This window comes from Polyodon spathula, chromosome 8 (genome assembly GCF_017654505.1).
Source record: "Polyodon spathula isolate WHYD16114869_AA chromosome 8, ASM1765450v1, whole genome shotgun sequence".
Lineage (NCBI taxonomy): Eukaryota > Metazoa > Chordata > Actinopteri > Acipenseriformes > Polyodontidae > Polyodon > Polyodon spathula.
In genome coordinates this window covers 21,737,138-21,750,969 of record NC_054541.1, presented here as the reverse complement: position 1 = coordinate 21,750,969, position 13,832 = coordinate 21,737,138, and the positions used below count along the sequence as shown (strand labels likewise).

At 37.6% G+C, this 13,832-nt stretch overlaps 1 protein-coding gene across 2 annotated transcripts in view; it reads right to left on the bottom strand.

Moving 5' to 3' along the window:
- LOC121319598 (protein O-mannosyl-transferase TMTC2-like) overlaps positions 1–13,832 on the bottom strand; it is a 138,694-nt gene that overhangs the window by 65,035 nt on the left and 59,827 nt on the right. For both annotated transcript variants that reach the window (XM_041257194.1, XM_041257195.1), the window contains exon 2: positions 7,588–8,158. In XM_041257194.1, the coding sequence (XP_041113128.1) occupies positions 7,588–8,158 (571 nt within the window). The remainder of the gene's footprint in view (positions 1–7,587; positions 8,159–13,832) is intronic.

Below are 13,832 nucleotides of genomic sequence, written 5' to 3'. Positions count from 1 at the left end.
TCCAACTTCTTTTTGTATTGTGTACTCCTTGTGAACAGTTTTGGTGTTCAAGAAAGATGCTGCACTCACAGCACTGGAGACTGACTGTTTAATAACCAACACAGCAGAGCTAGCCTGTCTTTTAAAATAGCTTGGTAAATTGTACTGTTGCTTTCTGAGAGCAAATAGAACTCATTTAATTCCATGAATAACCTGATTTCTGAAGTCTTATATTTTTTGGGTCCTCATTCAAATCGTGGACTATTATGCACTAACTGTCAGTCCATACTTTTCTACTTGGGGAACACAGTAAACTTTCATTAACAGGTTTTTTTTTTTTTTTTTTTTTTTTTTTTTTTTTTAAATCAATTCAAATATATTGTCTTTCTTAAATGGGTGTCTTTGCACAATGCTAGGTACAATGAGATTCCTCCCCACGGGCTTATATAAAAATACTTTCAGGCAGAAAGATATAGCCAATTTATACAACTCTCACATAGGTACCAGTTATCCTCAAAGTGATCATAATCATATAAGTTACCACAGGAAGTGGAAACCTTGGATGTGGTACAGAGCCTGAGGGGCTGGTAGCATGCCAAAAACAAGCAAGAGCTGGCCAGAAAACTGTCAGGGAATGGTGGGAAGGACATAAATAGAGAAAAAAACTGCTGATCTGGCAAAAAAGAAAAAGAAAAATCATGTAGGCATGTATCATCTATAAGCCTGCATCATCTATAAGCCATATGGGGGTTTAAAGTGAATGCCTAAACTACAAGTCCCCATTTTGGAGATTAGTGGGTTGGACTGAAAGCATACAATAAAAGGGGGAATAGCTTATGATATGGAGTTAGTCTGAGTGTCTAAATCTCCCCCCTCACAATAAATGTATCTTTCTTTTACACTCTGCCCTTTTCATGCATTTGTGTCAGGCACTATAATAGCCAGCCTCCTGGTTGAGGCCTGGTTTGAAAGAGCAGGCTTGGGAATTTCCAAAGAAGTATCATGTGTCCGGATCAGATGTTCCTAGACACAATTCACCGAAGTCAAGGGTTCAATCACATGATAGGACTCCATAAGTTTCGTTTTGTGCTTTTAACTAGGTCGCTTCAAAAGACAGTCTTCCACTTTCAGTCTTTTAAAAGTGCAGTTCCTAGGGGGTGGTGCTCAGACAGTTGTGCACCACCCCCTAGGAACCTCTGGTCATGGTCAGCAATGACATAGCCTGGATTTGAACCTGTAATCTCCAGGCTATAGGGCACATCCTGGACTCAGCATGGAGCACCTTTACTGGTTGCACCACTTGGGATCCCCGGCGTAGAGCCTTTTAATGATGTCACACTTGTCCGTATAACAAGTTCCTACAGAAAACTACCATGACCAGAATTCAATGATTCAGTCCTGGGAGAGGCGTTAGGTCTGTAGGTGTGTTTACGTCAGTGGTGTGCCATCAGGACCTTCAAGGTGTTCTCTGCTGACCAGACAGTGCCAAGTAAACCATCAGTCGAATGACATTATGTTGCCTCACTCACTTGTGTACAGTGTTCTTGCTTATACTATGAAACATACTACTCTAATTATTATTTGTTCATTTGGTTAATGCCTTTATCCAAGACGACTTAAAGGGTTTACAAGATGTTTTGAGTCTAAGATTTTCCTGAAGGGGCTGTGATCAACCAATAAGAGATCTGCATTTCCCCCGCATAAGTCTAAAACAATGACCAGATGCAAGAAAGCACTTCAAAAATCAGAGAGTTTTTTAACAATCTTGGAGGACTGGCAACATTTTTTACCAGATCCCCAAAGCGCACACAATTACTTGACGAAATCTGCCAAAGACGACTGCCACAGGTGCCACCTACCCGCTGGAATTTGTAGTCTTGGCTAGTGTGTACAGTGTATGAAAAAAACAGGAGTTGAACCAGCTTTTTCAGCACATGTTGGAGAATCCAGAAAGGTTGGACAGTGATGCTATACATTCTGTCAGTGGTTTTATTTCACAACTGAACACTTTTGAGTTCTGTTTTTTTTTTTTTTGCTGGAGACATTTAATGCAGTTTTTACATTCTCTGATGTGCTTTTCCAAGTACTGCAAAAAAAATTTTGATGTAATTTTCTTTCTGAACAGTTTAGCAGAATTTCGCCAGAAAATTGCTTCAGAGAAGGAGAATTTCAATCGAGTATATGAAGAAACTGTCACTGATGTCGGGCTCCCCTCTAAAAGACAGCGGCTAGATGGCAGTGAAGATGTGAAAAACCCCAAGGTAAATTTTTCTAGCAAAATCTATGATGGTCGGGCAACAAAATACATCTTTTCTGGTTAAGTTGGCTTGGAATGACCCTATTCTATGTTTTATTTACATTCTAGTTGACATTTTATGCAACAGTCTCTGTTGATTTGCAAGTGAGTGGTTTATCAAATATGGTTTTTAACACCTATTCACACAACCAAAATAAATATTATTGTATTAAAGGTAGTCTGAACAGGGTAGTGGTATTCCAATGCTACCGGCTATAGAATAACTACAGTCGAACCCATTTACAACATACCTGCGATATAACGTACACACTGATATAAAGAACCAGCATCATGGAACTGAATAAAATCATACTAAATCCTGTTTAAATTCTCCTTTTAGTACGTATTCTGATAGTGCATACCTCCTGTTATTATGTACGCACTGCAATGGCACGCAGTGGTCTGTGCTGCGCATATTGTGTACTCGTAGGCCAACTTCTTGCAGTTTAAACGTAACTTTGCTCTCGATTACTATAATTTCTGCAATATTATCATGGCCAGCGCTAAATGAATGTCCATTGCACTTAAGGACAAACTGTACATTATTGGAGAAATATTAAAGGGACGAATGCAGTCAGAATTATGTTGTCAAAGAGCTCAAGTTTAAAAAGCAACAATCTTTGACGCAGTCGTTAAGGCCCCGTCCACATTTGAACAAAAAAAAAAGACTTTCAAGTTCAAAACCGATTTACCTGAACCCTAACCCAACAGTGTTAGCGTGTCCAGATTGCCGTAATCAACTGGGTTAGTTTAACCCAGCTGTCGAAAAAAACACTGCTGGATGACTGTATCCCAGAATCCACTGTAATGTATACACGTTCTTTCTTTTTTTACCCTGTTGGTAAATGTTGTTTATTTTCATTGAACACAGGAGCAGTTTGGAGGAGCTATAAGAAAGTGCATAAGTAATCAAAAGGGGAATATTTTGTATGGGGGGGAAAAAAGCCCACGCCATAGTAAACAAATTAGATGGCCATTTGGAAAAAGGGAAAACTTACTACAGTACATTAGCAAATCTGACTGCCAATTGAATATGACAAGAATAAATCCTCCTGTTTTAATTGGGGCTTGTCTTTTCTTTATTCTCGTCTCATATAGCCAGGGGTATTATGACAACATACTACCACAAAGCACTAGGGGATATCAGAGGATATTGTGTAACCAGACTCCAACACGGGTCACCTCCAAAATTACAGTTAAACAAGATTATGAAACCCAGTTATGCCGACAACCGAATTCGAGACTACCTCCTGAGTAGGTTTCGGTTGTTGAACTCAGTTATGAACTGTGTTTGGGGTGGATGCAAATCGATTTAAGCACTTTTAAACAGGTTTTGAACACTTAACTAAGTTCTAAAACGTTAATGTGGCCAGGGCTTAAAGGACTTAAAATAGCATGCAGGCAATGATACTGTACTATACTGTACCTGAACTGTATGGTAATGTTTTTGACGTGTATATTTTTATTATTACCAGTTTTATTATTTCTACAATTTATTATTACTGTACTGTATTTTTTTTTATTAATTTGTTTAATTTACTAATTAACGTACAGTATTATTCAGTACATAATTACATGTTTTTTGTTATTTTTTCAAATTTGTTTAGCTGACGATCTTTATCCAAAGCAACATAGAATTACTGTATTAAATAATTAAAATATAGAATGTTACATACTGTATAGTAATGTACAGTACTAGTTACATTGTTGTATATTGTTTCTTCTGTAATAAACCTTTATACTACATACATTGTATATGTACATTAATCCATTAGTACTGTACTAGGTTTTGATTTTAGTGCTGATTTGGCAGGTATGTCCATGTACCTAATTATTACATACCTCTGTTATAACATACTGTTTTTACAGTCCCAAGGCAGTACGTTGTATCAGAGTTTCACTGTATTATAAGACACATACTATGTGCTGGTTTTTACAGTTCAACAGGTATTCCAGTCCCAGCTGGTTGCCATACACAGGAGACCAGAATCTGCCTCATATAACTTCAATGAACAGAGCCAACAGAACATTTAGAAAAAAAAAAAAAAATTATATATATATATATATATATATATATATATATATATATATATATATATATATATATATATATATATATATAATATAATAAAAATAACTGTTGACAAAAGTAGATATCATCATAAGATCACTGTCCAAAGCTTTCTTTCGTATTACAGTTGGAAAAATAAGCGGCTGTCCAAATTAAACGAGGCAGTTGAGTCACACTTCTTTGTTTCTTAATGAAAAGAAAAAGAATGAAATCACATCATAACATTCTGACTAAATGTTAAATACATCATTTAAAATACAAGTCAATTTTTTTTTTGCTCTGAAAAGCGATCTCTGTTTATCATTTGAAAATACGTTTATCATTTGAAAATACTGTATCCCAATTAAGTGAAGTGATATCCCAATTACGACACAATTAGCCTACAATATATTCTGTTGTGTTTCTGTGTAGATGAATTATACCATGATCTATTCCAGAAAAAAGATTTGTATATTTCAGGCAGAAACAGTATAAAAGTAGACATCATGGTTTTATTTTTTTATCCCTGGCATTGAGGTTCCTGCACAATAACAAAGTGAAAAATTACACACTTTCATAAAGTAATATCATTACTGTGGTTTACGTATACCTTTTACACGCAAGTGCAAACTCAAATTTAACTTAAACTGTAAAAAGGGGGTCATTGTACATTTACAGTCCTCATAACAGAAAATACTAGGATCAAAACAAAACAAAACTTTGATCACTGTCCTTAACATTTACCTTACAAGTTGGACCCATGTTTGGAAAGCGTAAAAGCACACCCACATCTGTATCCTGATTCTGACTCGTTTGCCCAATCTGAAGCAGCACTTTGTTGATCCTGTTTATTTCTGTTAATCTCTACTGTCCCACACATCACTTTCCATTTTATAAATCGGTGCAAGCCAAAGCATGCTGTGAGAATTATTTCTGATATTTATCAACTGTGTAATTCACGGCGGACACTAACGTGAACCATTGCCTTCAAATTTATGTGCGGCAATGGTCATTCAATATTCAGATAGTTTCTCCGAATTTAAGAAAACAATAATTACTCCACGTTGCTGTTTTCGCGTCTCACTGCTAAAGTTTTCTCTTGTTGATCAACCAATGAGCACTGACAAAGCAAAACGGGCAGAGATTTGTAATGTGTGCCAAAATGAAATGTAATCAGAATGAAAACTCGACCAATAAACTATTATACTGACTTTAATCGTAGCCAATAGCAGCTAAGAAACAGAAGCAGTCCTATTTAAAAGCCCAAGTTAGGACCGTCCAATGTAGAGGACTACTCCAGACGTCAAATGATGGCTGAAGAGAAGAATTCAAATTAGCATCCTCAATTTTAACTAATTTAACTGAAAAAAACAGTAAAAAAAATCAGTAAATTAAATATTCAAAACAAAAGGGGGGGTGGTACAGAGCACGCCACCCAGAGCCCACTGATCGACAAAGGCCGGCATGTCACCAGCATACTCTGCGTGGGCGTGCTCCAATTTAACCCGGGAACGGTCCAGGGCCCTGAACATGGCTCCGCAGTCAAAGAGACCCTCCCTGGCGATCTTACGCTTCCTGGTCTTGTAGATGGCCAGTCTAGCAAGAGCCAGGAGCAGATTCACCAGGAGGTCTTTCTTGGTGGAGCCACGAACAGGGTGCCCAAAAATAAGCAGGGTAGGTGAAAAATCCAGCCAGAACTGCAGCAGAAGGTTCTTCAAAAGCAGGAAGAACGGCTGCAGCCTGGCGCAAAGGAAATAAATGTGAACTACTGACTTGGACTGACCGCAGAAAGGGCATGCAGCGTCCGAGTCGGTAAAGTGACGCAGGATCTATCCTGACACGTGCGCTCTGTGCAGCAACCTCCATCCCAAGTCCCCAGCTCCCCTAGGGACCAGCGGGGAGTACAGGGCCTCCCACTGGGGATCAATGCCCTCCGGTAGTCGGAGGGGCTCCCGCTAAGCGATATCTCGGCGGGAGACGAGGACGAGGAAGTGGAGGTTGTGGAGCACCATCGCATACAGGGTCCTCCTCAACGTGGATCGCAGGGGGGTCGAGGAGAACTGTGAGATCCTGCTCAGGTTGTTCTAGAGGGGAGGCCTTGGGTTCAATCAGCAGGACCGGAGAGCCGGGGGTAGGGGGATGAAGCTTGCTCTCCGGTCCTGAGGACCCCCTCGAGATACCTGACAGAGCCTGGGTGCAACGCTGCTTTGCACTCCCGGATCGCTCGGCGGGCCGTTCTGACGGTCCCTCCGAGCCCCCTTCGCAACCAGCAACTTGGCAGTCAGCCACTCTGAGCGGTCGTGATCCAGGAGATCCCAGACTCTGGTCACCTTGGCCAAGATCAACAGTCTCCGCACCTAGGGGGACTCCAACGCCTGCGCACCTAGGTGGGGGTTGTGCAGCAGGGGCAAGAGACAGAGAAGCAGTATTAGTTAACGGAATGCAAGCAGCATGAACTGTGCTGATTTGAGAAACGTTGCGCTAGTGTGAATAAATGGAATGCAAGCATGTTGGATAAAAAGCAGATAAAATAAGTCCCGGTACACAGTATCGGCATTAAAATAAGACCCGGAACGGAGTACTGGCAGAATCTCACCCCTGATCAGCACCATATCTTATTCTCAACAATTCTGCTCTAATTCAACATACACCAGTGTAAGCCTACTACTGTGTATTTAAGTGGTAGTATTTAGAAAAATAATGAGTCCTTGTTTTTTCTACTTATAATTCTCTCTCATGTATTCCTGTGTACTGTGTAACCTAAAAATAGAAGTGCAAAAATAAAATTGAACACATACTTGAGATACCCCCTTTCATTAAATAACTTTCCTTGATATAGACACATCATATTTTAATGGATATAGAACTGCACTCCCCCAAAACACACTTCCTGTCAGCATCCTTCCCTGGCCTGACTAGCATACATGCCTCCCCAGGGATTAAGAATCAGAAACTTGCATCTTTGTCATCTTAGACACATCCTACTGAGGTTCTGTCTCAAGTTTTTGAATGCTGGTGACAAAGGTTTTTAAATGATAAACTTGCTTGCTTTGTATTTTTACTTAACCTTCACTAATCGTCACAAAATTTCACTAAAGACATTTATTTCAGCATTGTAATTCCTGGTCCAGTCAAGCCAGGTAATGGATTAATCCTTCAACTTCCAAATCAACAAAGCACTTATAATAGCCATTGAGGGGTAGATTTACTCAAACCATCCAAGAGCAGACAAGATTAAAACAGGGAAAGTAAAACTGCTTACCTTAAAAATAAGCAAGATGACCTGATGAAATTTGAGCCTGTGGAACACAAAGACATCATAAACTGCTGACACGGCCAAGACAGTCACTCCTTGTTCTTTCCACAGCATGCTGCAGGTCGCACAGACAAAGCTACCCAGCAACCAGGACCAGCAGTGGACACAGTGCCCTCTCAGGGAGCAGTATCGTATGTAGCAAAGCAGCGAAAGCAAGAAGAAGAGGGCAGCACCAACATCCGCCCGGCCTACAATCCCTGCCACAGCTTCAGTATGCACAGGGTGTGAGGCAAACAGCATCCCCGCCATCAAGGTCCAGTAACCGCCCCCGAGAAGGAGCCGTGAAAGGCGGGTGAAGAGGCCCGTGACACTGCAATGCAGCAGAATGTTGACAAGGTGGTAGCCCCAGGGATCCAGGCCCCCCAGGGCATGGTTAAGGCGGAAGGAGAGAGTGCAAAGTGGGCGGTAGGACTTGTGGCTGCCACTGTGGGTAAGCAGCGTCCCCCAAAAGTCATTGTAGAAAATGTGTGTCCAGGGAGTTTCCGGTAGCAAATCCTGATTGGTTTTGATGGCGCGGCTAAAAAAATAAAAAGGAAAAAACACATTAGTTGTTTTGCATGGCAAAAATCCCCAGGAACCAAATCTTTAATAAATCACTCAAGAAGTCAAACTATGAAAATCTTATTTTATCTATTGCTGTACCTATTTCAATCACTGTCACAAATGTTGTTCTGAACACTGGTGCCACTCAAATAGACATCCATCTTAATTGACGGAGATTAAGAAACAAATTACTTAATTGTTTTTTAGGGTTTGCTAAACTGGAAGAAACACAAAACAGAGTCCAATCTAAACTGATTACTTATTAAAACATCCAAAGAGAATCTACGCCAGTGTTTATTTCAACAAGAGTAATATTTAACATCAGGAGTACAAGAGTGCTTCATGAATCTTTCTATCATTGCCATCTGCTTCTGTTCTGTTTGACCCTTTATCAGGACAGCAATACCCTAGAGGCATATAGGCACTAAGTTATAGACATGTAAGAGCAAGTTTCCCTTCTCGTTCTTTGTTGAACCAGTTTAATTGTAAATTCATGTTACTCCCATTACAGGAAGTGGTCATCAATGTCCTGTCAGCATGATTAACTTTTTCTCTTGAAGTGTAGTTTCTTTTGGATCCTAGCCAGTGGATAAAATGGTTTCTGTTATTCCTACACTATATGCCCCTATGAGTACTGATTTAATATGTCTGAACTGTCTGAACCTCAAAATCAGAGCAATTTAAAAAAAAAAAAGTGTCAGTTCACAGTTGTTCATAAACATGCAATAACTAACTAGAGCAAGTCTTATGTTATTATCTCTTAGAACATTATGCCTAGAGCCCTGTGAAATTATTTTTATTCTTTATAATTTTCTGTTTTATTTTTCACAAATTTCGTTTTATTTCGTTTTATTAGATACACATTAATAAAACAACTTAAATTGATGTTTATCAATAATAATATAGAATAAATCATGTTTTAACTACATACATATATTTTGTTAAAGATTTAACATTTGACGTAAACGGACCTCGCACAAAAAAATAATTTAGTTGTCATAATTTCTCATTAGATGAAGTAACGGTAATGTACAGTCCCCCACTCCTTAATTAACTGCCTATTTGCAGTAAATACTGCCCTATAAAATATCATATATATATCACATACACTGCTCTGCTATCGTGGGGCTGTCATAATAATTGAACATACAGCAATCTACCCATTAAAAACAAAACCATAAGAATTGTATTTCAATCCCATTGCACTGAAGCAGGGCTCCACTATTCAAACTTATTCAAAACCAAAACAGCATTTGCTGCAGTGCAAAGTTTGCACCACTTGAAATTAAACAAATAATTAGCATACTAATACAAAATATAAACAAATAAGCCATATTTTCCCCCAAAGGAATAAACAGCTAATGCTTACTGCATCTTTCGACTCTCATTCCAGCCAACAGTTGCAAAAACTGCACATCACTATTTCATCCCCGTCAGCTGAATACATCCTTTACATTGTTGTTTGTTATGTATGGTTTAGGCATTTTAGAAACAAAACGTCTCTTCTCTTCAATCGCAATTTTAATTACCAAACGACTCGGTCCAAATTATACATCTGCGCAAGTACTGTCAGAGCATTTCCCTTCAGACCGTATCTATGGTAATGTTGAGCCTTGAAAACTATGATTGTAAGTATTTATTTAAAGTATTTTGTATAAACCTTTAAAGATTTAATTCTATATTTGCTTTATAATGATTTTTCGTTGTATTTCATTTTATATTTGCATTTCGTTGAATTCGCTTAGACAGACATCACTTAATACACTAGCCTGTCATTAAAAGAAACATACAATACAGCCCTAATGAAACAAACTAGGTGTTTTTAAAGGCGTATTCGTTTCATTAAACTTTTTATCTTAGATAAAATAAAAAAAATAAAAATAAACTAGAAATGGGAGTTTTTGTAAAAAAAAAAATACAACAACATAAAAAACAAAGCATCCTCTGCGACAATCAAGATGTTACTGTTAAAGATCTGGATCATTGTGGTTTAAACATTGCAGCAGTGAAAGGGTTACATTTTACTGGACTGGTCAATGTCATAGTCAGTAACACAATAACATGCAGAACCCTGTCACCAGTAACTACATTTGTTTTGTACAGTACAACACCTAGGAGTGAACCTGACTGAAGTGAAGGGCACCATTAGAGGACACAATTCCATTCTGCCGGCAGCAGATTTGCAAACTCATCCAAGTTCGCTCAAGGGGATGCTTAATAAGCATAAAATACAAAATAGCTGGAATGAGAAAACAGATGCTCTGCTCACCTAAAGGGGAGCTGTGTGAACTCAGCAAAAATAATGCATTCAATACAAAGTGATGAAACTTGTATACATATTTTACCCCAATTTGACTGTTAAATGCATTTTTTCCACTAGCCAGCAGAGAAAATAAAACTGCAACGCATAATAGTTTATTGTAATAAGCTTAACTGTTACACACTGCTAGCATGTTTAAAAATGCACTGCATACAACATTAATATAGCATTTAGATTTCAAGACCACGTCACAGGGTGCATGTGGTGACGTCAGACCTGGAAGAGAATACATACAGGCAGTGCTGGTGGGGCAAAACTGAAACGCTACAGCGATCAGCTTTTATTAAATAATATAAACAAACACTTTAAACAAAAAAAAAAAAAAACCGCTCAGAAACAAAAAGGTGTGTTAGTGTAGACCCAGCGCGCTTAGCAGTTGTTGTTTTCGTATTATTTTACATTATTCATTTTGTTTGACTCATATTTTAAATTATATATTTAACATTTAATCATAATGTGATGTAATTTCATTATTTTCTTTTCATTTAGAAACAAAACAGTGTAACTAAGGTCGTCTCAAATGCCTCTGGTTTAATTGGGACAACGGCTTTTTTGGGATATTTTTACTTCTCCCGAGACGTCACGATAAAGCAGCGCCAACTGTACTGTGGTGAATAGCAGATAGGAGTTTATAATGGAGACTTGCTTCCTCTGAGGAGCCAGAACTACTGTTAATACAGGAATGTTGAATCTTGGGTAAGGCTGGAAGAGTTTAAACATTTAAATGGTAAACGAAATGAACAAATATTTTCATTTTTACATTTTAATTCTATGTATCCCCGCCTTAATAAATAAAAATCAAAACATTAACATTGAGTTATTTTTACTTTCTCTGTGCCTTAGGCTTACCCACCCATCCTCCAGTCTACTGCGTGGTTAATCTTTATCCAGTCAGAGAAGACTGGTAGAACACAGCGTATAAGTGTAATATGTATCAGTGTCGTTCAAGTCAGTACAGATAGAATTAGAAGCAAAATTACAAAATGTATCATTCATAAATTAAAAAGAGAAGTCCTGTTTGGACCTATTATGAAAAGCTTGGGGACAATACTGTAAAATGCAGTTTGTTCAAACTTGCCAAGTTATCACAGAGGTTCCACGGGTTCAAGTATACTGGTATACTTTTCATTTAGAAAAATATACCAGTAGCATACCAATAAGCACACCTTATTTCAAGTATACTGGTTTAAGTTCTTTTGTTCCAGAAACAACAATCATTCTCAAGGGGTTACACGTTTTGAACATGTTATCTTGTTTAATACAACTTTTTTAACGAACTATATATATATTTATATAATATTTTAACAAATACTACAGTACTAACTGTAACATACTCATTAGCAATGGGCAACAGTGGGCGGAAGCACATACTCCAGGATCGTGATATCCGAGCATTAATTCGAAGTGCAAGGCAAAACTGGCAAGCAACTGCAGATCAATTAACTGCAAATTTCAAACTGGGGGGCGAGCAGCCAGTTCCATCAAAAACGGTCCGCCGAGAACTCCACAAGCAGGATACCATAGTCGGGTTGCAGTGCACAAACTGCTCATCACACCTTGGTAATGCATGTTTGCGAGTCCAGTGGTGAAAAGAGCACTGGCAATGGACTACCGAGCAGTAGAGAAATGTGATATGGTCAGATGAACCATCCATCACTATGTTCTCGATAAATGGACGAGTGCATGTGTGGTGCCAACCTAAAGAACTCTACAGCCCTGAGTGAAGGGTGAAGTGAAGGGTTCTGTAATGTTGTGGGACACATTTTCCTGGCATGGTGTGGGTGAACTCATTCCCTTAGAAGGCAAGGTCAATGCTAATTGAACTTAATGGTACTGAGTGATCTTCTTCACCCAATGTTGAAGCATTTCTTTTCTGCCAGGGGGGTGGGTGACTTCCAGGATGACAATGCCGCCATCCACAGAACATGTGTAGTCGCCCAGTGGTTTAATGAGCATGACACTATGTTATCAATATGTCATGGCCTTCTCAGTCACCAGATCTGAACCCAATAGAACATTTATGGGATATTCTGTAACAGCGTCTAAGACAGCGTTTTTCATCACCATGTTTTTGTCCACTACCTGTACGTTCAAAATACTTGTACCTACACTGGGACCTGAAAACGTATCATTTCATCTCAACTTGACAAATACTGTGTCGTCAAAAGAAACACTATAGTCACATATAATAATGTGCATATGTTTACATATAGTTTTTAACATGGTTTCAATTACATTAAAACACTGAATGCTGATACCTACAAATTGATTACAGAATGACATAAAACATTTACAGATTTATATATATATAAAAAAAAAATGTTTATAATATGCAAGCAAGCCAGCACAACAAAATGAAGCAGAGCAATGCCTATGATGTGTCTAATGACTACTAAAATTGTTTTAGTTTTTTTGTTTTTTTTTTAATTAACAATTTTGGACTTTTGCAAAAGAAATGCTGAAATAAATAATTGTAGACATCTATTTCCTCTAACTTTTTTCCTTATCCACAAAAGCAAAACATTTGCTACAGAAGATGTTTGTTAAAATTTCTATAAATTATTAATTTCCATTGGGATATGTACATTTTTGACTACAGCTGTGTGTGTGTGTGTGTGTGTGTCTATATATATATATATATATATATATATATATATATATATATATATATATATATATATATATATATATATATATATATATATATATATAATTAATTAATTAATTAATTAATTAATTAATTAATTAATTGAAGGAAACTGATAAGAAAATATGCAGTATAATTTGAAATTCATTAAAGGGAGTAATAAACTGACTCCATTGTGATTTAGCAGTTGGTTGAAACAATTTAACAGCAAATGCTGGAATGTTTCTGTATAATTCTACGTAAATAAATATAGAACTATAAAGGGGAGAGCATGTTTTCAAACAGGATTTAAAAGATTCGATTGTACTAGCATTCCTGATATGACTTAGGAGCAAGTTTCAAAGACGACAGGCATTATAACTAAATGCCCTGGCTCCGACTGAGTTCAAACGAATTTAGGGACTGTCAAAGATTAGCATTTTCCGATCTCAGGGAACGACCAGGGACATATGGGGTCAGCAGATCTTGAAGATAAGGTGCAAGACAATGTAAGGAACGAAAGGTAATAATAACTTAAAAATAATAACAATACCATCAGTAATAAAACAAATGAATGAGATGGATGTAGTAATTTTATCAATTAAATATGTGATTAAAACTAAGATTAAGATTACATTTTTGATCTTGTTTTTTTTTTTTTTATTTTAATCTCTTCTGACATTCCTAATTTTAATTAAATAT